This window comes from Salvelinus namaycush, chromosome 30, assembly GCF_016432855.1.
Source record: "Salvelinus namaycush isolate Seneca chromosome 30, SaNama_1.0, whole genome shotgun sequence".
Taxonomy (NCBI): Eukaryota; Metazoa; Chordata; class Actinopteri; order Salmoniformes; family Salmonidae; genus Salvelinus; species Salvelinus namaycush.
The window spans coordinates 11,629,681-11,656,826 of NC_052336.1; the positions used below are offsets into that span (position 1 = coordinate 11,629,681).

Below are 27,146 nucleotides of genomic sequence, written 5' to 3' on the forward strand. Positions count from 1 at the left end.
AGGTGTCTGTGCTGACCAGCTCCCGGCGGCACATCCTCGGCATCTCCACCCCATCTGAGAGAAAGGAGTGACAGCGCCATCTCAACAATGCCCTGAGGCACTGTGTGGTCACCCGCAGCTGGCGGTGACGGTGGAGCTTTGGGTGCAGCCGGTGGGAGTTAACCACTGTTGAAGAGGCTGGAGATGGGGCAGGCCCAGGGGAATCAACAATGTGGCCGCCATCAGCAAGCCCAACAGGCGTTGGCAGGTTAGGGCGGATACCACCCGCCCCTGCCGAAAGTAGTTGAGGCAAGATACGATCCCCTGAACCCTTCTGATGGGCAGGCATGCTCTCATGAGTACTGAGTCCAGTTCCATGCCAATGAAGGCCACCCTCTGGGTGGGCGTCAGACGACTCTTGTCTCTTACAGTAATGCCCAGCCCACCGATGTGGGTCAGGCGCACGTCTGTCTGACAGGACCTGGGTCCTGGTCAAGGCACAATTTTTATTTTTTATTTTATGTCACCTTTATTTAACCAGGTAGGCTAGTTGAGAACAAGTTCTCCTTTGCAGCTGCGACCTGGCCAAGATAAAGCATAGCAATTCGACACATTCAACAACACAGAGTTACACATGGAATACACAAAACATACAGTCAATAATACAGTAGAAAAAGTCTATATACGGTGTGTGCAAATGAGGTAAGATAAGGGAGTTAAGGCAATAAATAGGTCATGGTGGCGAAGTAATTACAATATGGCAATTAAACACTGGAATGGTAGATGTGCAGAAGATGAATGTGCAAGTAGAGATACTGGGGTGCAAAGGAGCAAGATAAATAAATAAATACAGTATGGGGATGAGGTAGATAGATGGGCTGTTTACAGATGGGCTATGTACAGTGATCTGTGAGCTGCTCTGACAGCTGGTACTTAAAGCTAGTGAGGGAGAGTCTCCAGCTTCAGTGATTTTTGCAGTTCGTTCCAGTCATTGGCAGCAGAGAACTGGAAAGAAAGGCGACCAAAGGGGGTATTGGCTTTGGGGGTGACCAGTGAGATATACCTGCTGGAGCGCGTGCTACGAGTGGGTGCTGCTATGGCTTTACCTAGCAGATACTTGTAGATGACCTGTAGCCAGTGGGTTTGGCGACAAGTATGAAGTGAGGGCCAACCAACGAGAGCGTACAGGTCGCAGTGGTGGGTAGTATATGGGGCTTTGGTGACAAAACGTATGGCACTGTGATGGACTGCATCCAATTTGTTGAGTAGAGTGTTGGAGGCTATTTTATAGATGACATCGCCGAAGTCGAGGATCGGTAGGATGGTCAGTTTTACGAGGGTATGTTTGGCAGCATGAGTGAAGGATGCTTTGTTGCGATATAGGAAGCCGAGTCTAGATTTAATTTTGGATTGGAGATGCTTAAAAACTTCTTATGGCTGCAGTCCCGTTAACGGGATCGATATGACAACAGCCAGTCGAAGTGCAGATGGTTATTGTGGTTTTGTGGTGACCTAACATAATCGTTTGTAGTGCTTTCGCTGAAAATCCTATTTGAAATCAGACACTTTGGTGGGATTAACAACAAGATTATCTTTAAAATGGTATAAGACACATGTATGTTTGAGGAATTTTAATTATGAGATTTCTGTTGTTTGAATTTGGCGCCCTGCACTTTCACTGGCTGTTGTCATATCGATCCCATTACCGGGATTGTAGCCATAAGAAGTTTTAACACAGTGTCCAAAGAGGGGCCAGAAGTATACAGAATGGTGTCGTCTGCGTAGAGGTGGATCAGAGAATCACCAGCAGCAAGAGCGAAATCATTGATGTATACAGAGAAGAGAGTCAGCCCGAGAATTGAACCCTGTGGCACCCCCATAGAGACTGCCAGAGGTCCAGACAACAGGCCCTCCGATTTGACACACTGAACTCTATCAGAGAAGTAGTTGGTAATAGAGGTCGACCGATTATGATTTTTCAACGCCGATACTGTTGTAGGAATTAGTTTCCTATATGTTCGTTAATCAATTTAATTATAACAAAGCAAACACTCTGTCCGTTTCTAAGAATTTGTAAGATTCTTATTTGCATAAAATAGACAAAGACCAGTGTCCAAATTAATCAATAGCTTTATTCTCGAGAGAGCTCTACTCAAAATACCATGTACATTAGTTTATATATCACACATAGCGTCATAGCGTCCTAAAATGTCCCTCCTCCTCTCCGATAAGACAAAGCTGATTCCAAAGTCCATTCCAACACACTAACGCACATACATTACACACTATATCTGGATTATCTCCTGAAGTCTCACCACACTTTATTACCACTTAGCTGACAGTTCCAGTTCCCCCCAGATATGGAAAACCTGGAGGGCTCTCCCTGTCTTATCTTATCTCCACAGAGTTATAGCTGGGTCGGTTCAAACATAGGTTAACGAGTCTCTTTGCTTTCTTTCGGCACATACATACATTCCTTTCTTCCACAATGGTTATAATTTTTAATTACCCCTTGTCCATGCTACATAACCTCTAATCATAATGGTTAAGTTGCTGGGTAGAAATATTTAATAATTTATCTTAAACCTTGATAAAATATTTTAACCGATTCCGATTATTGAAGGACCAAAAAAAGCAGATGCCGATTAATCGGCCGATTTTTTTGGTTTATTTGTAATAATGACAATTACAACAATACTGAATGAACACTTATTTTAACTTAATATAATACATCAATAAAATCAATTTAGCCTCAAATAAATAATGAAACATGTTCAATTTGGTTTAAATAATGCAAAAAGTGTTGGAGAAGAAATTAAAAGTGCAATATGTGCCATGTAAGAAAGCTAACGTTTAAGTTCCTTGCTCAGAACATGAGAACATATGAAAGCTGGTGGTTCCTTTTAACATGAGTCTTCAATATTCCCAGGTAAGAAGTTGTAGGTTGTAGTTATTATAGGAATTATAGGACTATTTCTCTCTATACGATTTGTATTTCATATACCTTTGACTATTGGATGTTCTTATAGGCACTTTAGTATTGCCAGTGTAACAGTATAGCTTCCATCCCTCTCCTTGCCGCTACCTGGGCTCGAACCAGGACCACATCGACAACAGCCACCCTCGAAGCAGCGTTATCCATGCAGAGCAAGGGGAACAACTACTCCAAGTCTCAGAGCGAGTGGCGTTTGAAACGCTATTAGCGCTCACCCCGCTAACTAGCTAGCCATTTCACATCGGTTACACCAGCCTAATCTCGAGAGTTGATAGACTTGAAGTCATAAACAGCACAATGCTTGAAGCATTGCAAAGAGCTGCTGGCAAAACGCACGAAAGTGCTGTTTAAATGAATGCTTACGAGCCTGCTGGTGTCTACCATCGCTCAGTCAGACTGCTCTATCAAATCATAGACTTAATTATAACATAATAACACACAGAAATACAAGCCTTAGGTCATTAATATGGTCGAATCCGGAAACTATCATCTCGAAACAAAACGTTTATTCTGTCAGTGAAATACGGAACCGTTCCGTATTTTATCTAACGGGTGGCATCCATAAGTCTAAATATTCCTGTTACATTGCACAACCTAATTACGTATAATTCTGGCAAATTAGTTCGCAATGAGCCAGGCGGCCCAAACTGTTGCATATACCCTGACTCTGCGTGCAATGAACACAAGAGAAGTGACACAATTTCACCTGGTTAATATTGCCTGCTAACCTGGATTTCTTTTAGCTAAATATGCAGGTTTAAAAATATATACTTCTGTGTATTGATTTTAAGAAAGGCATTGATTTTTATGGTTAGGTACACGTTGGAGCAACAACAGTCCTTTTTCACGAATGCGCACCGCATCAATTATATGCAACGCAGGACACGCTAGATAAACTAGTAATATCATCAACCATGTGTAGTTATAACTAGTGATTATGATTGATTGATTGTTTTTTATAAGATAAGTTTAATGCTAGCTAGCAACTTACCTTGGCTTCTTACTGCATTCACGTAACAGGCAGGCTCCTCGTGAGGCAGGTGGTTAGAGCGTTGGACTAGTTAACCGTAAGGTTGCAAGATTGAATCCCTGAGCTGACAAGGTAAAAATCTGTCGTTCTGCCCCTGAACAAGGCAGTTAACCCACCGTTCCTAGGCCGTCATTGAAAATAAGAATGTGTTCTTAACTGACTTGCCTAAATAAATAAAGGTGTAAAAAAAAAATAATAATAATATTCTGCAAAATCGGCGTCCAAAAATACCGATTTCCGATTGTTATGAAAACTTGAAATCGGCCCTAATTAATCTGCCATTCCGATTAATCGGTCGACCTTTAGTTGGTAAACCAGGTGAGGCAATCATTTGTGAAACCAAGGCTGTCGAGTCTGCCAATAAGAATGTGGTGATTGACAGAGTCGAAAGCCCTGGCCAGGTCGATGAATACGGCTGCACAGTAATGTCCCTTATCGATGGCGGTTATGATATTGTTTAGGACCTTGAGCGTGGCTGAGGTGCACCAATGACCAGCTCTGAAACCAGATTGCATAGCGGAGAAGGTACTGGAAATGGTCGGTATCTGTTTGTTGACTTGGCTTTCGAAGACCTTAGAAAGACAGGGTAGGATAGATATAGGTCTGTAGCAGTTTGGGTCTAGAGTGTCACCCCCTTTGAAGAGGGGGATGACCGCGGCAGCTTTCCAATCTTTGGGAATCTCAAACGATACGAGAGAGGTTGAACAGGCTAGTAATAGGGGTTGCAACAATCAGCCAATCGTCCAGGTAATTGAGGATCAACAATCCTAGGGACGTGAGAAGTGCCAGGACAGCGTCCCGCCTTCAGTCGCGGTTTCTGCCCTGGCAGAGGCCCAGTTCTCCTGCAAGGCCTCGCGGATCTCAGCAGAGATGGGGACAGATGGAGAGTCCTCACTGTCCACCAGTTGATGTCCAGTGCAGTGGCTACCCTAGTGAGTAGGCCTCTCATAGCCTCTCGATCTGCTGGGGGCGATGAAGCCCCGCTGGCGGCTTTTGATGGCCTGTCAGCCTGGTAGCCCCGCTCACGTGGTGAACAGTGCCAGCATCGTCCCCCAGGAACAGCCTAACACTGGCCAACAGGGAACAGCTGTCGTTGCCACCTTGAATGGAGGCAACACAGCTGTCGTTGCCTCCGTTCAAGGTGGTCCCAGTGGTCCGACTCGTGCCCCCGTCCAGGACTGGCAGCAGATGGGCTCTGCCTGCGGTGGCTCTGGCCATGCTTCCTTGGAGGGGTACTGGGCCCAGTAGAGGGACTAACAGCTCGCTGCCGCACCACTCCTGAGGGAGGGAGCTCGCCCCCAGCCTGAGCCCCAGCTCGGCCAACCCACTTGCGCATGGCCTCCGCCAGATGCAGCCGTTTTAAGAACACCACACAAAACAGGCATCCAGTATGGCTCAATCCCAGGCAGTGCACACACGAGTTATGTAGATCCCCAGGGGGATGCCACCATCACACCTGTCACAAAGGGAGGGATAAATTACCCAGTACCTCTGCAAACACAGGGGAAGACACAGGGGAAGACCCCTGTGGGAAAAACAGGCAGCCAAAAAAACAGTAACCAGGTAATGGATTTGATTTATGTGTGTTTTTGTTTTACGCCAACTGCGATTTAACCTAGCAGGTTTAATATCCAAGCAGAAAACAAAAAACAGCACAATATGATGGAGTAACTCCAGGAACTCCAAAGTTAATGTCTCAACCTAGTGGCAGCCCACCACCATACTCTTACATTCTGCAGGAGAAAGAACAAGAAAACCCTGTAGGGTAATTAGCAGAGAACCCGTGTAGGGTAATTAGCAGAGAACCTGCGCCTATAGCGCGGGGACAGCATGTTAAAACAATTCACAACACACACAAAACAAGCCAGTCGGCAAGTTATGTAAGGTAAATACAGTTTGTGGCAGCAAGACCCACCAATATATTAATTGATGCACACACAGTCATAGTGTAACGCTAACGAAACACAAGCACGACAAACCACGGGCGGGAAGATACAGATCAACCATGCGCAGCGAGTGGAGCACTCAAGAGGAGGGTCTGGCCATGTGGCCAGCTGCTCCAGGCTGCAAACAGCCAGTGAGTATACTTTCATGCAAGATATTACACTTACCAGTGACTTATCAAGCGAACTTCAGAAAGTTTGTACCTCAAGCCATACGGACGTCCGCCGAGAAAATGAAAGAGAATGTGTTTTTTATGTGTGTTTTTTTCACCTTTATTTAACCAGGTAGGCCAGTTCAGAACAAGTTCTCATTTACAAATGCGACCTGGCCAAGATAAAGCAAAGCAGTGCGACAAAAACAACAACACAGAGTTACACATGGGATAAACAAACGTACAGTCAATAACACAATAAAAAACTGTAGACAGTGTGTGCAAATGAAGTAAGGAGGTAAGGCAATAAATAGGCCATAAAGTAATTACAATTTAGCAATTAACACTGGAGTGATAGATGTGCAGATGAGGATGTGCAAGTACAAATACTGGTGTGCAAAAGAGCCGAAAAAAACAAATATGGGGATGGGGCTGGTTGGATGGGCTATTTACAGATGGGCTGTGTACAGCTGCAGCGATCAGTAAGCTGCTCTGACAGCCGATGCTTGAAGTTAGTGAGGGCGATATGAGTCGCCAACCAGTGATTTTTGCAATTCGTTCCAGTCATTGGCAGCAGAGAACTGGAAGGAAAGGCGGCCAAAGGTCGGTGTTGGCTTTGCGGATGACCAGTGAAATATACCTGCTGAAGCGCGTGCTACGGGTAGGTGTTGCTATGGTGAACAGTGAGCTGAGATAAGGCGGAGCTTTATCGTGTCGCGGCCATGAGGTCTATATATTGGGGCTGACCCCAAGCCGTGACACAGGTGTACACTGGAGTAAATTTGTAAATCCTTACCTCGGATGTATCTCTCTGCTTCGGAGTGATACACATATATTGGAGTAATCCAATAGAGTGAAACATAACCAGGTGGTATGTGCTGGATTTGGTGCTGTGACTGTGGGCCTGGGAGAAAGAAAAACTGGAAACCAGGAACTGAGGGAAGCAAGAACAACCTGAGGAGCAAGCAGACACACAAGGGAGCCTTAGACCCAAAGGTCAATTGTAGTACTTCCTGTCTCCTGCTCTCTCCGGGTGAAGCTGCTGGTTAAACAAAGGTTAGCCATGTGTTGGCAAAAATGTATTTCCAAGTCAAGAAAGCTTACCAGCAGCCAGCGGCACTTGCCACACTGGTAGGCTATTCACTGGTGCTTTTCAAAGCCTATGTCAGATACTCCAGTGAGTGTAATTGGCTCCAATGAGTGTAATTTGCTCAAAGTTAGAAGTTGAGAAAGAAGATACTCTCCTTTTCTACTGTAGGTATGTCATTCGTTTATTCTGTTGTTGCTAGCGACATAAAAACAATGGGCAAATTTTTTTTAGTTTTTTTAACCGGACCCCCGGTTGAATAACAGAGAGACATCAACATTTACCTTTAAATCTGAATCACAGCAAAGACGCACAGTGCAATATAATAGGGTCAACATTAGCAATTTTGTATTTTCCCTCATCATTACAAACCATGTTTCCATCCACAGTTTTTATGCGTATAGTCATACTGTATAAAAATAATCATGACACCAGTGATGGATGCAGGAAGTTTTGGAACTATTTTATAAATGGTGACAGATAATGTGTTTGTTCAACATGGTGGTATCATTTTGTGTCTGTAAAATTAATTATGCGCAAAATGGCAGTGGAAATGCCTTTATCCACAAATATTGATATAATAACCATCATATCGAAGTAAACTTGGAGTCACGCAGTGACATGGTGTGTGATCCTCCCGCTACAACTCGGGAAACCATGCAGTTTATTAGGCTACAGATGAAATAAATGATGAACTTCACAGGGTGGTGAAAGTGCATGGTGTGAGCTTGATACTCCTTTCCAATAAATGTCGTGGGTTTTATTCTGGTTACATGATGAATGATACTTGACTGCCTTTTGACAAATACAAACATTCCCGCTCTTTTATTTATAATGTTTATTTTTTTTACCCCCCTTTTCGCCAATTTCGTGGTATCCAATTGCTCTCCTATCTTGTCTCATCGCTACAACTCCCGTACGGGCTCGGGAGAAACGAAGGTCGCACGCCATGCGTCCCCCGAAACACAACCCAACCAGCCGCACTGCTTCTTAACACAGCGCGCATCCAACCCGGAAGCCAGCCGCACCAATGTGTCGGAGGAAACACTGTGCACCTGGCGACCTTGGTTAGCGCGCACTGCGCCCGGCCCTCCACTGGAGTTGCTGGTGCGCGATGAGACAAGGATATCCCTACTGGCCAAACCCTCCCTAACCCGGACGACGCTAGGCCAATTGTGCGTCGCCCCACAGACCTCCCGGTCGCGGCCGGCTGCGACAGAGCCTGGGCGCGAACCCAGAGTCCCTGGTGGCACAGCTAGCGCTGCGATGCAGTGCCCTAGACCACTGCGTCACCCGGGAGGCCACATTCCTGCTCTTATCCATAAACTCATCATATAGACTAGCCTCCCTGCACAGTCTACCCACACTGTATCTGTGAGCTGTTGGATAGAGCGCACATGTCAAAACCAGAGTGGACACATTTGCTATTTAATGCAAAGAGTTGAAAATGCGATGGAAACACATTGAACATCAGATTTTTATTCAGTACATGAAAACTTAAGCGAAAAAGTACATTTTGTTTGCACTACGTCATCAAGCATAGATTTCTATCAGTTTGGTGGAAACACTAATGGTGGGAAAATGTGCATATTTTATTTATACAGATTTTTGAATATTCACATGAAAATCTGTTGCCAATTGGATGGAAACCTAGCCAGTGATTCTTCAGCTTTGTTCAGCTGTCACTAAATGCCAGCTAAAATAAGCAGAATAACATGTTCAAGCAGACACACAATGAATCAGTCACATTACTCAGTACTCGGGAAAGAGGATTTCTTTTCCACAGCATCATCAATAATCTGATGTACTGTGTGTCATCACTGGATCACCCCACTGTAGGTGAGTGGGTGAGGAAAATGATGGGTTAGGCCAGACAAAAATGATGGGTTAGGCCAGACAGGTTTACCTGTCAGACCAATCAGTAATGGTCCTATTTGTGGGTTATCACAGAAAGGAGGTTAGAAATCTGATGGGTTAGAGAGGATGGTCTGGGGGAGGCTCTGGATTAGACCGGATCTCCTGACTCAGGGAAGACAAGAGAGGGCATGTCATATGTCCCACGCAGCCACAGGCTCCCTCAGCTCTAAAATGTGGTGTATGATGTGTGTGACAGCCGGACTGGAGGAGGACTGGACCCTAGCCATAGCACAGGGAGAGAGATGCAGACCTAGGTTTTTCCTCTCTCCTTCTGTGTGTCTAAATCAGGATAACACTGAATGAATCAGCAGACTGACACCTATGCGATAGCAGGTGTACTGTAAACTCCCCAGGGATGGAGAGAATGTAACAGGCTGGCATTTACTTTCTCTTTGGCTGTCTATTGGCCCTTGCTAACAGCAGTCAGTATAATAATAATATAATCAAAACATATGTACAGTAGGTGAGTCAGGTATTTCTTTGACAGAGATGTGGAAATCTGTTTTGATAAAACCTACTAGACAAATACTGTCACGATCGTCGTCAGGGTGGAAATGACCGGACCAAGGTGCAGCGTCGTGAGCGTACATTTCTCTTTATTATGAATGTCGCCAACAAAACAAGAAACAACAGAAACTAACGTGAAGCTGACTAGGGCTTTACAGGCCACTAACACAGACAACTACCCACAACTAAGGTGGAAAAACAGGCTGCCTAAGTATGATTCCCAATCAGAGACAACGATAGACAGCTGTCCCTGATTGAGAACCATACCCGGCCAAAACATAGAAACAGAAAACATAGAAATAAAGAAACTAGAATGCCTACCCTAGTCACACCCTGGCCTAACCAAAATAGAGAATAAAAGCCTCTCTATGGCCAGGGCGTGACAAATACTAAAAGAAGCAAGTATTCCATATTTACTATGAAGTCAAGATAAGCTCTATACTTGGCATGTAGGTTTCCTCAGTCATGGGTGGCACACATCGGGGTGTATGGGGGACGGGATGTCACGCCCTGACCTTAGAGATCCTTTTTATGTCTCTATTTTGGTTTGGTCAGGGTGTGAGTTGGGGTAGGTATTCTATGTTCTATTATTTGTATTTCTATGTTTTGGCCGGTTAGGGTTCTCAATCAGGGACAGCTGTCTATCGTTGTCTCTGATTGAGAACCATTCTTAGGTAGCCCTTTCCCCTCCTTTCTTTGTGGGAAGTTGACTTTCTTTATGGCACATAGCCTTTAGCTTCACGGTTTGTTTTGTAGTGTTTATTGTTTTGTCGGCGTCATTTTTCAAATAAAAGAAAATGTACGCTCACCACGCTGCACCTTGGTCCAGTTCTTTCAACGGCAGTGACAGGGGAGGGGCATGCTATATGCAAATTGTACTGTACAATAACATCCATCCCCCAGGTTTATCTATCTTTGTGGACAGTGTAGGAAGGAACACAGGGACCAGTCTAGAGAGTCTTATTATGATCTCCCACTGACTGTCTTAGGATACACATGATCTACCGACTTCTACCCCTGTCAATCAAGAACATGTTTGTTCATAGCTTTGACTAGAGAAAGACAAAGGCAACAGTATAGAATGGAGACTGTTTATTATTGATGTTTGAGCTGCCAGGCCTTTTTCAAGACAAGACTCAATGGGACAATCCACTGTTATGACCATACAGGGAAGAATGTGTGTCATTCATAACTTTGACTTACAGCCGAGCACATATTTTTTAATACTTTCAGAATAACTTATTGTTTAACAAATACTTTCTTTGTTCAGTACCCTTGTCTCTTTTTTATAGCCCTGTGTCTACCACATTCCACTTGTTCTGAAACACTACAGTTAATGTGTGTTTTTTTGGATCGTCCACAATCCTCTCAGGTGTTTTTAAATGATCTCATTCTCCGTAAGTTACACTGGGTTGCTTCCTTCAGAACCAGCACAGGCCTGATCATATTCCCTCATGTATTATAACACACAGATACAGCTCTTCAAGTGTGTTCACTGTAATACCATAATCCACAGCATAGCACTGACAACAGGGATTAATCATGGGTTTTGGAGAGGAGAGCACTGCATTGCTACAGCAACACACATCATTCTCTGACAACACACCCAGCTGGTTTAGACAGAATCTTAACAGAAACCTAAACCTGACAGAAACACTGTGCCTCCATACGACACATGAAGAGGATGTGTTGTTCCCTCAGTGAAAGGGAGTGTTCTCACCTATAGGAGAACACTGTCAGAACCCTTCTGTCCTGAGTAACTTGTGCTGTGTGTGCACATATTGAGAAGTGATGCGGTACTCAGTAGTAGCCATGTGATTAATTACTGTTGTTTTGTCTGTTGTGTAGCTTTATGCCAGTATATAGAGGCTACTAAATTCAGAGATGGGGCCAGAGGATTGGCGAGTGCAGATGAAGGTAACCTCCACCAGCCCCCCTCCTCAGAATGACATCACCTCCGCTTGCTCCTTTAACCTGACACGCCCTTGTTTCACAGCACTCTCCTTTTGTTGATTTGTAATGTTTCTGAGAACTCAGTTCTGTACAGGTGAGGGGAACTCTGCAAGCACTTTTCCGTCTGTCCTTCCTCCCTCTTTCCACCCTTCCCGGTCCTTCCTCTGTCCTCCTCCTCCTCTCTCCTCATCTCCCTCCTCCTCCTCTACCTTCACCTCCTCTTTTGGAAGCTAGCTACTGAACAACAAGCCAATCTGTTTGACAATCACTGCGTCTCTACCTCTCACACACCCAGTTCTACCTACATGTACCAGCGCTGGTGTTGCTTGGCCAATGTGTTCTCTCCCCCTCCACTCTGAATGACTTATCAATCATGTCTTGGTGTGTGCATCACTTCTGCTTTCACTGTGGATCTGAATCAATTTAATTTGTGTTGGTTTGTTTGATTGATTGATTGTTTTGCGGGTTGCTTTGCCTGTATTGCCATAAAAGCTGTCATTTTACTGGTAATCCTATATGTCAAAGTTTGTTTTCTTACAAGCAACAAGCATTTGTCTTTTTCTGAATAGATTTATACAAACAAAACCCAATACATAGTATTATTATCTGACTATTTGACCTCTTTGGCAGCGGTTATTTTCCTTCACTGGCCCAGTACAGGATGCTGTTGACAGCTTTTCATGATGCAATACAGCCTTTCTCTCCAGACCACTGTGCTCACTTCCTATTTCCTGTGTGGAGGGTTGTCTTGTGCCTCAAGCCTGCTTCTGATTGGGCCTCTGCATCCTTTTGCGCTTCTGTTGCTCTTTTGGCCCGGAGTCCTGAATTTTTTGCTCTCTTTTTCCTTCTGTCTTTTTCTCTGTCCCTCTATTTCTCCCTCTCTTTCAGGTGAGAATTTTGAGCAGAGTCCACTGCGGAGAACCTTTAAATCCAAAGTTTTAGCGCACTACCCAGAGAATGTGGAGTGGAGTCCCTTTGACCAGGATGCCGTTGGCATGGTAAGGGAACTGCGGAATGTGTAACTAACACAACATTTATTTTATTTGAAGCTACACCCATTTCTGTTTCCAGGGTTTACATCTATATGTCATTATGGATTAGGACCTGTATTGTTTAGCTGACCGACTAACCTGATCTATTACCTCCCCTCTCAGCTGTGTATGCCAAAGGGTCTGGCCTTCCGCACGCAGGCGGACACACGCGAGCCTCAGTTCCATTCCTTCATCATCACGCGGGAGGACGGCTCGCGGACGTACGGCTTTGCCCTCACTTTCTACGAGGAGGTGACCAGCAAGCAGATCTGCAGCGCCATGCAGACCCTGTACCACATGCACAATGCTGAACAATACGACATCCTGCACACCCCCACCACCCCGCGGTGCCCCGAGGTCCAGCGCCACCTCCATCCCCACCCTCTCAACCCCCACCCCCAACACACGCTTCTCCCCACGCCCTCCATCTCCCGGCTGCAGCGCTTCAACTCCTACGACATCAGCCGCGACACGCTCTACGTGTCCAAGTGCATCTGCCTCATCGCGCCCATGGCCTTCCCCCAGGCCTGCAGGAAGGTGCTCCAGCAGCTCCACCAGGCCGTCTCCTCCCCCCAGCCCCCACCCCTCCCCTTGGAGAGCTACGTCTACAACATCCTGTACGAGGTGCCCCTGCCTCCCGCTGGGCGCTCCCTGAAGTTCTCGGGGGTGTATGGGCCAGTGGTGTGCCAGAGGCCCAGCACGGCAGAGCTGCCTCTCTTTGACTTCCCTATCAGCCAGGTGTTTGAGCTGCTGGGGGTGGAGAACGTCCTCCAGCTGTTTACCTGCGCCCTATTGGAGATCCAGATCCTGCTCTACTCACAGCGTAAGTCCTTACTTAGGATCTTTCTCTCTGATCTGCTGAACTTTCTGTGGTTTTCTGTCTATTGTCCCCATCGCTTTTAGAAAGGATTGGGATTTGTTATTACAACAGAAATACTGACATTTTAGAAGAAATCAGAAATAACAGTTGTGGTTAGGATCTTCGGTATGCTCATTGGAACTATTATCCAGGCAGATTAAATAAACTATCCTGCGATTCCATTAAAGGCCCAGTGCAGTCAAAAACTCAATTCTCCAGTGTTTTATATATATTTCCACATTATGAGGTTGTAATAATACTGTGAAATGGTGAAAATGATAATGGCCTTTTAGTGTAAGAGCTGTTTGAAAAGACTGCATGAAATGTATGCATGTTTTGGTGGGATGGAGTTTTGGCCTTCCATGGTGACATCACCATGCGGCATGCGCTAAATTTGTTAAAAGACCAATACAATTAGAGTTCCAAACCTCTCTGCCAATAACAGATAACAGCTAGTTTCCCCCTCCCCACTCAGACCACTCGCAGACAGTCCTAGAAAAATTATTGCTTGAGACATTGCCCTTTGCTAAGAAGCTATTGGCGTATATACACTGCTCAAAAAAATAAAGGGAACACTTAAACAACACAATGTAACTCCAAGTCAATCACACTTCTGTGAAATCAAACTGTCCACTTAGGAAGCAACATTGATTGACAATAAATTTCACATGCTGTTGTGCAATTGGAATAGACAAAAGGTGGAAATTATAGGCAATTAGCAAGACACCCCCAATAAAGGAGTGATTCTGCAGGTGGTGACCACAGACCACTTCTCAGTTCCTATGCTTCCTGGCTGATGTTTTGGTCACTTTTGAATGCTGGCGGTGCTCTCACTCTAGTGGTAGCATGAGACGGAGTCTACAACCCACACAAGTGGCTCAGGTAGTGCAGCTCATCCAGGATGGCACATCAATGCGAGCTGTGGCAAGAAGGTTTGCTGTGTCTGTCAGCGTAGTGTCCAGAGCATGGAGGCGCTACCAGGAGACAGGCCAGTACATCAGGAGACGTGGAGGAGGCCGTAGGAGGGCAACAACCCAGCAGCAGGACCGCTACCTCTGCCTTTGAGCAGGAGGAGCACTGCCAGAGCCCTGCAAAATGACCTCCAGCAGGCCACAAATGTGCATGTGTCTGCTCAAACGGTCAGAAACAGACTCCATGAGGGTGGTATGAGGGGCCGACGTCCACAGGTGGGGGTTGTGCTTACAGCCCAACACCGTGCAGGACGTTTGGCATTTGCCAGAGAACACCAAGATTGGCAAATTCGCCACTGGCGCCCTGTGCTCTTCACAGATGAAAGCAGGTTCACACTGAGCACATGAGCACATGTGACAGACGTGACAGAGTCTGGAGACGCCGTGGAGAACGTTCTGCTGCCTGCAACATCCTCCAGCATGACCGGTTTGGCGGTGGGTCAGTCATGGTGTGGGGTGGCATTTCTTTGTGGGGCCGCACAGCCCTCCATGTGCTCGCCAGAGGTAGCCTGACTGCCATTAGGTACCAAGATGAGATCCTCAGAGCCCTTGTGAGACCATATGCTGACACATGCACATTTGTGGCCTGCTGGAGGTCATTTTGCAGGGCTCTGGCAGTGCTCCTCCTGCTCAAAGGCAGAGGTAGCGGTCCTGCTGCTGGGTTGTTGCCCTCCTACGGCCTCCTCCACGTCTCCTGATGTACTGGCCTGTCTCCTGGTAGCGCCTCCATGCTCTGGACACTACGCTGACAGACACAGCAAACCTTCTTGCCACAGCTCGCATTGATGTGCCATCCTGGATGAGCTGCACTACCTGAGCCACTTGTGTGGGTTGTAGACTCCGTCTCATGCTACCACTAGAGTGAGAGCACCGCCAGCATTCAAAAGTGACCAAAACATCAGCCAGGAAGCATAGGAACTGAGAAGTGGTCTGTGGTCACCACCTGCAGAATCACTCCTTTATTGGGGGTGTCTTGCTAATTGCCTATAATTTCCACCTTTTGTCTATTCCATTTGCACAACAGCATGTGAAATTTATTGTCAATCAGTGTTGCTTCCTAAGTGGACAGTTTGATTTCACAGAAGTGTGATTGACTTGGAGTTACATTGTGTTGTTTAAGTGTTCCCTTTATTTTTTTGAGCAGTGTATATTGTTGACCATTTTAATTGAAAACAATCACAGTAAGGTATTTCATTGTTACCCAGAAGTTATTTGATATTGAGATAATAACAGCTGTATTGGACCTTTAAGGAAAGCTGTGTTCTTCGCAGCTTGTGTAAATGTTAGTTTCTCCTCATGGGCTCTCAGCTCAGGCCTAGCTTGTGTGTGTGCTGGTGTTAGTAGTGCCTAGGGTAAACAGGCTGTTTTGCAGCAGCAGTGTGTGTGTGTGTGTGCTGGTGTGAGTTGCTGGGGTAAACAGGCAGTGTGTGTGCTGGTGTGAGTTGCTGGGGTAAACAGGCAGTGTGTGTGCTGGTGTGAGTTGCTGGGGTAAACAGGCAGTGTGTGTGCTGGTGTGAGTTGCTGGGGTAAACAGGCTGTTTTGCAGCAGCAGTGTGTGTGCTGGTGTGAGTTGCTGGGGTAAACAGGCTGTTTTGCAGCAGCAGTGTGTGTGCTGGTGTGAGTTGCTGGGGTAAACAGGCTGTTTTGCAGCAGCAGTGTGTGTACTGTGAAGGGCTGTCTCTGGTGGCTGTGATCCTCTTTGTTTCCCCCTGCTCATGTTCAACCCCAGGCCCACACTGAGAGAGATTGACAGTGAATAGGGACACATTCAAGAGGACCTTTTTGGGAGGAATGAGAGATATTTAGATATGACACAGGTCATTTGGCACATAGAACATGTTGATCTACAGAATTGATAGAAACAGGTCTTCCACAGCATTATACATAATAAATCAGCTCCAATCAGGAATTGTTTTGTTCAGGGACCAATGTTGGAGGTTTTGAAAAGCAAATTTGCTTTTCAGCATTATACAGAATGGCGTATTCCTCCTCCATGGAAGCACACTGGGATTGACTTTGATCAGAGTCAGTGGTGTGCAGCAGGAAGATTGTTTCAGGATTGGGGAACTGGCGTGTTGATAGGATCCATTACGGAGACAGGGAAAAGGCAAATTCTTTATAAAACGCCAGGGGCTAGAGGAGCAATGCTGTGGTGTTGCTAGGCAACCCTTGCAGGAGGATAAGGAGGAAGACGCAGTCAGTGATGCAGGATAAAGATGATTGGTTGGAGATGACATCATCCCTTTTTTTCTCCAGAAGGCTCATTGCAGGATGTGTGCTAAAGAGTGTTTTCTGGAGTGTGAACCTGTGAGCTTTCCACTGAGCAGGGACAGGGTGTCGTTAGTTAAAACTGCATAGGCTGAGGCAAGTGATCCCCCATACTAAAAATTAGCTGACTGGAGAGAGTCTGTTCTAAAAAATAGAGGCATAATTCATAACTCAGATACATAGGCCCTGCCCTGGTCTGTGTCTTTCCCACATACAGTACATTAATCCTCCTTGAAACGAGCATCTGCTGCTGTTTTTCCCATCTCTTCAAGTAGATCAATGGAAGCTTGCCGTTTCCCCTGCCGGGCCTGCATGTTAGTAGTCCGTATATAGAGCTCTCATTCTGTTAGCAAAGTACTCAAATAGGCTCCGATGACCTTATTCGTCTTGGAAAGGCCTTGTGGGAAGCAGCGTAACAGAAGGGAGTACAAGTGGAGGACTACGCCAACACTGAAGCTCATTAGATTTCCCCCAGTTGAATATCTGATGAATGACCCTATTAAAGAGTGTGTTTTCTCTTAGACCAGATTAGCTGTTGGCAAGGCCTGTGTGTGTATGATACTGTGGTGTCGTTTGTGTGTGTGTGCACGCATTTGTGTGTTTGTGTTTGTGTGTGTGTGTACTTTCATGTGTTTGTTTGTGCACACGTCCTTGCATTTGCATGCGTGCGTGTGTGTGTGTGTGTGTGTGTGTGTGTGTGTGTGTGTGTGTGTGTGTGTGTGTGTGTGTGTGTGTGTGTGTGTGTGTGTGTGTGTCTGTTTGTTTGTGGTTTTTCTCAGGAAGGTGGTATCATGCTCTGAAAAGGCCTGTTGTTCGCCAGGCAAGGTCAGAGCACTAGCAGACAGGCTAGATTAGTATTCCTGTCTCTGAGTCCATGGCCCAGGTCCTGGGAGAGGTTGCCCAACCAGGGGGAGACCCGGCCTGGGAGAGTGCCTGTTCTGGGGGGAGAGGGTCTGTTCTGGGCAGATGGGAGAGGGCCTGTTCTGGGGGGAGAGAGGAGAGGGGAGAGGGCCTGTTCTGGGGGAAGAGAGAAGAGGGCCTGTTCTGGAGGGAGAGGGGAGAGGGCCTGTTCTGGGGGGAGAGAGGAGAAGGGAGAGGGCCTGTCCTGGCGAGAGAGGAGAGGGGCGAGGGCCTGTTCTGGGGGGAGAATGGGGGAGAACAGAAGTCCAAAGGAAGAACTCGTAGTTATTTTGGAAGTAGAACAGCAAAGACAGAGCTGCTACTGAATATAGACTTGTTGTGACTGATAGAGAAGGTAGATAAACATGACTGGATGGAAGTTTACATGGATGCCAAACACTTGACTTGGAGTGGACTGTTTAACCCTGTACATTACAATACATTGCATACTGTAGGTGTCTAAACAATTAGCCTTTGTGACCATATAAAACCAGTCAGTTTGTGACTCTCTCCTCTGTTGTTTGTGTGACAGACTACCAGAGGCTGATGACTGTTGCAGAGAGCATCACAGCCTTAATGTTCCCTTTCCAGTGGCAGCATGTCTATGTGCCCATCCTGCCCGCCTCACTGCTGCACTTCCTGGATGCCCCAGTGCCCTACCTGATGGGCCTGCACTCCAACGGAGAGGGTGACCGCACCAAACTAGAGCTGCCTCAGGAGGTAACCTATACACTCATGGACCTATGCACGCATGTTTGCACACACACACATACGCACAGCTACTCATATACACACACACGCCACACACAAATCAAAATAGATTTTTGAGATTTATGCATGGAATTGTTTCTCTCGGGTTGTTTATCTTTTTCATTTATCTCCTTTCTGTCCTCTCCCATCCTCCCTATTCCTTCTCTCCAAAAGGCATTTTTGATTGGAAACATTCAGCTCTAGCTGAAACCATTTAGTTGGATTCCCTCAGCCCAGCCCTCTTTAAATGCAGCCTGTCAGAGCAATAACAAGTCATTTCTAATCAGATTGCAATGCGTGAATGGTGTTTGTGCTGAGAATACAAACAACGACTTCCCTCTGGACACTCCTGCCAACCCCATCTCCGTCTGCTGTCTGATACACCCAACAAAGTGACGGCATGAAATTGGCTAATCTGTAGAGAGAATCACAGGGCCTTACAACACAGATTACAAACCATCCCTCGTTCCCTAGCTCTCCAGGCTTGTTTTTGTCCTTCGTTTTGATTAACATTCGTTTTCCCACCAAATTTACACAAAGGAGGTGAATTTTTTATCAATTTACTTAAATTATTGATTAATTACGTAAATAACCCATTGATAAATGCTAAATGGTTGTCGTTAAACATTATTCATGCTTAATGATTTTTCTTAAATAAAATGGGTTTGTGTTTACTTCTTAATAATGTTCTCAACGGGTAGAGTGTGTCCTTTGTGAGGACAAACAGCCCTCATTAACCATGTTGTAGCTTACCCATGCTTTTACAGTTGATCAAAACACGTTGCTTTGCTACTGTACACAGCAATTCTGCTAAGGGCCCTTCAACATAGAGCCTGGAGGAAGGGTGCTGTGTGTGCAACAAGCTTTTACACATCTGGAGCCGGTCCAATGGAAAGAGCTATGACGAATAAAAAGCCTGAGAATTTGTGAATTGAGGACCTAAGTCAATCTCAATATTGCCGTATTCATCCATTCCTACATTTAAATCCTAATACTCTTAAGATGAAAGGCAGCAGATCAACAATGGAGGGCTGATCTTTTTCAAAAGAGTAGTCCCATTCAGAGTATCTGTTGATATTATATTACTGTCTTCAGTTATTGTCTTGAAGTCATCCACATCTTTTCTCACTATGCCTCAATTGGTACTGCTCTGCGTTAAGCCACCTAGTGGAGCGAAGTGGGAATGGTTCTGCTATAACAAGAACATAACTATCACTCAGTTTGCTTCTCTCTGGTGTTCTCTGTTTCACCGACATGTTTACAATGAAAGCTAAATAAGACCGCCTGTCATTCCAGGCCAACTTGTGTTTCGTGGACATCGACAACCACTTCATCGAGCTGCCAGAGGACCTCCCTCTGTTCCCCAACAAGCTAGAGTTCATCCAGGAGATCTCCGAGGTGCTGTTGGCCTTCGGCGTGTCTCCTGAGGGGAACCCGTTCCACAGCCAGGGCCAGGCCAAACACCGGGGCTTCCGCTCCACCGACATGGTTACGGACAGACGCAACGGCAACCTGGCCAGCTCGCCCCTCAACTCCTACCTGCTGAGGGAGAACGAGACCATCGCTAGACTGCAGGCCCTGGTCAAGAGGACTGGGGTCAGCCTGGGGAAGGTGAGAGCAGGGCCACAGTCATCCGTTTGACTGGAACATATTATTCTAGATAGTCTGCATATACACTGAGTGTACAAAATATTAAGAGCACCTGCTCTTTCCATGACATAGACTGACCATGTGAATCCAGGTAAAAGCCATGATCCCTTATTGATGTCACTTGTTAAATCCACTTCAATCAGTGTAGATGAAGGAGAGGAGACAGTTAAAGTATCAACAATGGGCCACCACCCAAAGGACATCCAGCCAAATCAACACAACTGTGGGAAGCATTGGAGTCAATATGGGCCAGCATCCCTGTGGAACACTTTTGACACCTTGTAGAGTCAACTCAATAATATGAAGGTGTTCCTAATGTTTGGTATATTCAGTGTAGATTCATGCAGATTAATACTGCATGTCTGTCACACTCTTTTGAAAATGACTAAGGGGTTTGTAGAGCAAAGATACTGTGGTGGGAAAGGCAGTCTATGAGCTGCCCATGTAAGCTGCTGCCGGCTAGCTCCGAGTGTGCTGTGCTCAGCCCTGGTGACGGAGGAAGTCTGTTACATTGCCATCAACAGAAAATTGGCGTCCATACAGAACCTAATTGCCATCTGGTTTGAACAAGACACAGAGGGCCGTTGGTAATAGATGGTAATGTTTCAGCAAAATCACATTAAAGGCCAGTGAATGAATGGATTAGCTTTTAACTACCGAGAGGAGGTCTCTCCAACTCTCCATATCTGTAGGAGCCCATAGTAAGCAGCTTATGGACTAGTAGGGGCTAGCATTAGCTTTCTCTGAGGAGATTGCCTGCCCTGGTAGTCTGCTTTTAGCTCCTCAATTCGTGGGTAAGGCTTCAGGTAGGGTCAATGTGGCCATGTCCCACATTAAGGTAACCACCTGATTTAGGGTCAGTGGTGTAGAGCGATGAATTAGAGGAGGGCTCAGTGGGTCACATCCCTGCCATCTGATCTGGGCTTCGTAGCCATTACTCATCTTCAAGTCTATGCGGACATGTATAGGCGACTCACTCACTGTGTCCTTTTGTCCTGCTCTTGCATGTTGAGATCTGCAACTGTGTCACACTTTGATTGTAACAGAGGAATGTGTGTTTTCAGTTTTTTTTTCAATAAATCAAAACGTCTCAGACTTCCTCCCCTATGCCCCTATCAGTGCTCCAGCAGCCTGAGCTAACATGGAGATAAGATCATGTGTTAGAAACCCATACCCTCTATGGCAGGAGTAGGCAACTAGATTCAGCCGCAGGCCGAATCTTATCACAGCGGATGGTCGGGAGGCCAGAACATAATTCTAATCATTTGAACACTGCAAATTGACCACAACTAAGCCCAAACATTGATTGGATTTGATAATAACAATAATTTCATACCTTGATTACACGATCACATATGTCTATATTTTTTGGTGACCCCTGTTGTCGACCCCTGCTCTATGGTTTTCTTAACTTCTGTCATCAAACCCTCTTTTTCTTCTTCTTTTTCACTTTATTTTTCTGTGCTGTTTTCCTGAGCCGCTGTGTTTCCTCCCCCTCTCCCTCTTCCAGCTGGATGTGAGGGAGGATGCCAGCAGCAACAAGGACCTGAAGGTGCAGTGTGATGAGGAGGAGCTGAAGATGCACCAGCTCAACATCCAGGTGCGAGAGGTCTTCGCCAACCGCTTCACCCAGATGTTCGCCGACTACGAGGTGTTTGTCATCCAGCCCAACCAGGACAAGGAGTCCTGGTTCAGCAACAGGGACCAGATGCAGAACTTTGACAAGGTGAGATCAGGGACTAGATTCCCTATATAGTCCACTACTTTTGATAAGGGGCCCTAGGGCTATGGTCAAAGTAGTGCACTATATAGTCTGCTATCAAGCAGACCACCATAGTCCCTGTGCCCAAGAACACAAAGACAACCTGCCTAAATGACTACAGACCCGTAACACTCACGTTCGTAGCCATGAAGTGTTTTGAAAGGCTGGTAATGGCTCACATCAACACCATTATCCCAGAAACCCTAGATCCACTCCAATTTGCATACCGCCCAAACAGATCCACAGATGATGCAATCTCTATTGCACTCCACACTGCCCTTTCCCACCTGGACAAAAGGAACACCTATGTGAGAATGCTATTCATTGACTACAGCTCAGCGTTCAACACCATAGTACCCTCAAAGCTCATCACTAAGCTAAGGAACCTGGGACTAAACACCTCCCTCTGCAACTGGATCCTGGACTTCCTGACGGGCCGCCCCCAGGTGGTGAGGGTAGGTAGCAACACATCTGCCACACTGATCCTCAACACTGGTGCTCCCCAGGGGTGCATGCTCAGTCCCCTCCTGTACTCCCTGTTCACCCACGACTGCATGGCCAGGCACGACTCCAACACCATCATTAAGTTTGCAGACGACACAACAGTGTCTGATCACCGACAATGACGAGACAGCTGATAGGGAGGAGGTGTCACGGTTTTCTTCCTGGGATGAAGGAGAGGACCAAAATGCAGCGCGGCTAGTGTTCAACATGTTTAATAGACGAATAAACGGTAACACTACTACAGTACCCCCCTCCTGAGGTGCGGACTCCGAACGCACCCCTAAAACTCAAGAGGAGGGTCTGGGTGGGCATCTGTCCACGGTGGCGGCTCCGGCGCAGGACGAGGACACCACTCCACCATTGTCTTTGTCCCCCTCCTTAGCGTCCTTTGAGTGGCGACGCTCGCCCCCGACCCTGGTCTAGGAACCTTCACAAAGGCCCCCCCTAGATAGAGGAGACAGCTCAGGACAGCGAGGTAGCTCAGGACAGAGAGGTAGCTCAGGACAGAGAGGTAGCTCAGGACAGAGAGGCAGCTCAGGACAGAGGGGCAGCTCAGGACAGAGGGGCAGCTCAGGACAGAGGGGCAGCTCAGGACAGAGGGGCTGCTCAGGACAGAGAGGCAGCTCAGGACAGAGGGGCAGCTCAGGACAGAGGGGCAGCTCAGGACAGAGGGGCAGCTCAGGACAGAGGGGCTGCTCAGGACAGAGAGGTAGCTCAGGACAGAGAGGCAGCTCAGGACAGAGGGGCAGCTCAGGACAGAGGGGCAGCTCAGGACAGAGGGGCTGCTCAGGACAGAGGGGCAGCTCAGGACAGAGGGGCAGCTCCGGACTGAAGGGCAGCTCCGGACTGAGGGGCAGCTCCGGACTGAGGGGCAGCTCCGGACTGGAGGGCAGCTCCGGACTGGAGGGCAGCTCCGGACTGGAGGGCAGCTCATGACTGGAGGGCAGCTCATGACTGGAGGGCAGCTCATGACTGGCGGGCAGCTCATGACTGGCGGGCAGCTCATGACTGGCGGGCAGCTCATGACTGGAGGGCAGCTCATGACTGGCTGGCGGCTCTGGCAGCTCCTGACTGGCTGGCGGCTCTGGCAGCTCCTGACTGGCTGGCGGCTCTGGCAGCTCCTGACTGGCTGGCAGCTCCTGACTGGCTGGCGGCTCTGGCAGCTCCTGACTGGCTGGCGGCTCTGGCAGCTCCTGACTGGCTGGCGGCTCTGGCAGCTCCTGACTGGCTGACGGCTCTGGCAGCTCCTGACTGACTGACGGCTCTAGCGGCTCATGACTGACGGACGGCTCTAATGGCTCGGGACAGACGGGCGGCTCTGACGGCTCGGGACAGACGGGCGGCTCAGATGGCGCTGGGCAGACGGATGGCTCAGATGGAGCTGGGCAGACGGATGGCTCAGATGGCGCTGGGCAGACGGATGGCTCAGACGGCGCTGGGCAAGCAGGCAGCTCAGACGGCGCTGGGCAGGCAGCTCAGACGGCGTTGAGCAGACGAGCAGTGCAGGCGGCGTTGGGCAGACGGCCGACTCTGACCTGCTGAGGCGCACAGTAGGCCAGTAGGCCGGCACCACGCACCTCAAGGCTAGTGCGGGGAGCAGGAACAGGGCACACTGGACTCTCAAAGCGCACTATAGGCCTGGTGCGTGGTACCGGCACTGGTGGTACCGGGCTGAGGGCACGCACCTCAGGGCGAGTGCGGGGAGAAGGAACAGTGCGTACAGGGCTCTGGATACGCACAGGAGGCTTGGTGCGTGGTGCCGGAACTGGAGGTACTGGGCTGGAGACACGCACCACAGGGAGAGTGCGTGGAGGAGGAACAGGGCTCTGGAGACACACTGGAAGCCTGGTGCGTGGTGTAGACACTGGTGGTACTGGGCTGGGGCGGGAAGGTGGCGCCGGATATACCGGACCGTGCAGGTGTACTGGCTCCCTTAAGCACTGAGCCTGCCCAACCTTACCTGGTTGAATGCTCCCCGTAGCCCGACCAATGCGGGGAGGTGGAATAACCCGCACTGGGCTGTGTAGGCGAACCGGGGATACCATTCGTAAGGCTGGTGCCATGTACACCGGCCCGAGGAGACGTACTGGAGGCCAGATATGTTGAGCCGGCTTCATGGCACTTGGCTCAATGCTCAATCTAGCCCGCCCAGTGCGGGGAGGTGGAATAACCCGCACCGGGCTATGCACACGTACAGGAGACACCGTGCGCTCTTCCGCATAACACGGTGTCTGCCCGTACTCCCGCTCTCCACGGTAAGCATGGGAAGTGGGCGCAGGTTTCTTACCTGCCTTCGCCACACTACCCTTTAGCCCCCCCCCCCAAGAAATTTTTGGGTGAGCCTCTCGGGCTTCCAGCCGCTCTGCCTTGCTAGCGCCTCATAATGCCGCCGCTCCGCTTTCGCTTTGGGGCGGCGACACTCCTCTGGCTCTGCCCAGGGTCCTTTACCGTCTAGGATTTCCTCCCATGTCCATTCCTCCTGGTACCGCTGCTGCTGTCGCTGCTGCCTGTTTCCACGCTGCTTGGTCCGGGTTTGGTGGGTGATTCTGTCACGGTTTTCTTCCTGGGATGAAGGAAAGGACCAAAATGCAGCGCGGCTAGTGTTCAACATGTTTAATAGACGAATAAACGGTAACACTACTACAAGTAACAAAATAACAAATGTGAAAACCGAGACAGCCCTATCTGGTGCAGACAAAACACAGAGACAGGAAACAATCACCCACAAAATCCCAACACAAAACAAGCCTCCTATATATGATTCTCAATCACGGACAACGATTGACAGCTGCCTCTGATTGAGAACCATATTAGGCTGGACACAGAAATAGACAAACTAGACACACAACATAGAATTCCCACCCAGCTCACGTCCTGACCAACACTAAACAAGCAAAACACATAAGAACTCTGGTCAGGACGTTACAGGAGGTCAGAGACCTGGCCGGGTGGTGCCAGAATAACAACCTATCCCTCAACGTAACCAAGACTAAGGAGATGATTGTGGACTGCAGGAAAAGGAGGGCCGAGCATGCCCCCATTCTCATCGACGGGGCTGTAGTGGAGCAGGTTGAGAGCTTCAAGTTCCTTGGTGTCCACATCAACAACAAACTAGAATGGTCCAAACACACCAAGACAGTCGTGAAGAGGGCCTATTCCCCCTCAGGAGACTAAAAAGATTTGGCATGGGTCCTGAGATCCTCAAAAGGTTCTACAGCTGCAACATCGAGAGCATCCTGACCGGTTGCATCACTGCCTGGTACGGCAATTGCTCGGCCTCCGACCGCAAGGCACTTCAGAGGGTAGTGCGTACGGCCCAGTACATCACTGGGGCAAAGCTGCCTGCCATCCAGGACCTCTACACCGGGCTTTGTCAGAGGAAGGCCCTAAAAATTGTCAAAGACCCCAGCCACCCCAGTCATAGACTGTTCTCTCTACTACCGCATGGCAAGCGGTACCGGAGTGCCAAGTCTAGGACAAAAAGGCTTCTCAACAGTTTTTACCCCCAAGCCATAAGACTCCTGAACAAATGTTTACCCGGATTATTTGCATTGTGTGCCCCCCCCCCCAACCCCTCTTTTACGCTGCTGCTACTCTCTGTTTATCATATATGCATAGTCCCTTTAACTATACATTCATGTACATTCTACCTCAATTGGCCCGACCAACCAGTGCTCCCGCACATTGGCAACCCGGACTATCTGCATTGTGTCCCACCACCCGCCAACCCCTCTTTTTACGCTACTGCTACTCTTTGTTCATCATATATGCAGAGTCACTTTAACCATACCTACATGTACATACTACCTCAATAAGCTTGACTAACCGGTGTCATGTATATAGCCTTGCTACTGTTATTTTCAAATGTATTTTTACTGTTGTTTTATTTCTTTACTTACACACACACACACACACACACATACCGTTTTTTCACACTATTGGTTAGAGCCTGTAAGTAAGCATATTCGGCACACGTGACAAATAAACTTTGATTTGATTTGATATAGGGAATAGGGTGCCATTTGGGATGCAGTCCCACTCCAGACTCTGAAACATTCATTTGAGTGGAAGTCTTCAATGCGCTTTAAAGCTTTTCATATTAATTGGCCCCCGGGAGTCCTCACTTCATTTTGTGATGTGATTCTTGTTGATTCCAGGCATCCTTCCTCTCTGACCAGCCTGAGCCCTACCTGCCGTTCCTGTCCCGTTTCCTGGAGACTCAGATGTTCGCCTCCTTCATCGATAGTAAGATCCTTTGCCATGATGACGAGGACAAGGAACACACGTTGAGGGTGTTTGACTCCCGCGTGGACAAAATCCGCATGCTGAACGTGCGCACGCCCACCCTGCGCACCTCCATGTACCAGACGTGCACCAATATCGACGAGGCGGGTAAGAAAAGAGGAAACCCATTTTCACACCTATACTATTAAGGGATCATTGTCTCAGATGGTGCAAGATACTTGTATGTTTTCAAGACACACATGTCTCAAATCCTTCCACACTGATTTATTTGAACCTTTCTTTGCTAACAGACGTAACTGTTCTCGTTTTCAGACAAACTCCTTCAAAAGCGATATGAGAAAATTGATTTTGTCTCCCCTGAACCTCACTCCATTGGGTTAGAGATCTACAAGGCTCACCTTAGTAATAATCAATCCTTATTTCACCTTGGTGGCGGGTTATTGTTTGTGCTTGCAATGCATTATGGGAACAATATGATTACAGGGTCTTTCTTCTACTCTGTCTTTGGGAACAGTCAGTAGCACCTGGAATAATTAATGTCAAAATTAATTTAGCTGTTGAATTCTTTCCTCTCACTATAAATTCTTTCAAATTCCTCTCTGTAATTGTATGTATGATTCATTGCATGCATACCAGTTATGTA

General features: G+C 47.6%; 1 protein-coding gene across 1 annotated transcript in view; it reads left to right on the plus strand.

Annotated features, from left to right (window-relative positions):
* LOC120025248 (DENN domain-containing protein 5A-like) overlaps window positions 1–27,146 on the plus strand; it is a 71,400-nt gene that overhangs the window by 22,136 nt on the left and 22,118 nt on the right. Inside the window, exons 2-8 of the mRNA XM_038969733.1 lie at window positions 11,459–11,527; window positions 12,452–12,561; window positions 12,718–13,417; window positions 18,125–18,312; window positions 19,639–19,953; window positions 21,503–21,718; window positions 26,416–26,650. Coding sequence (XP_038825661.1) covers window positions 11,459–11,527; window positions 12,452–12,561; window positions 12,718–13,417; window positions 18,125–18,312; window positions 19,639–19,953; window positions 21,503–21,718; window positions 26,416–26,650 — 1,833 coding nt within the window. The remainder of the gene's footprint in view (window positions 1–11,458; window positions 11,528–12,451; window positions 12,562–12,717; window positions 13,418–18,124; window positions 18,313–19,638; window positions 19,954–21,502; window positions 21,719–26,415; window positions 26,651–27,146) is intronic.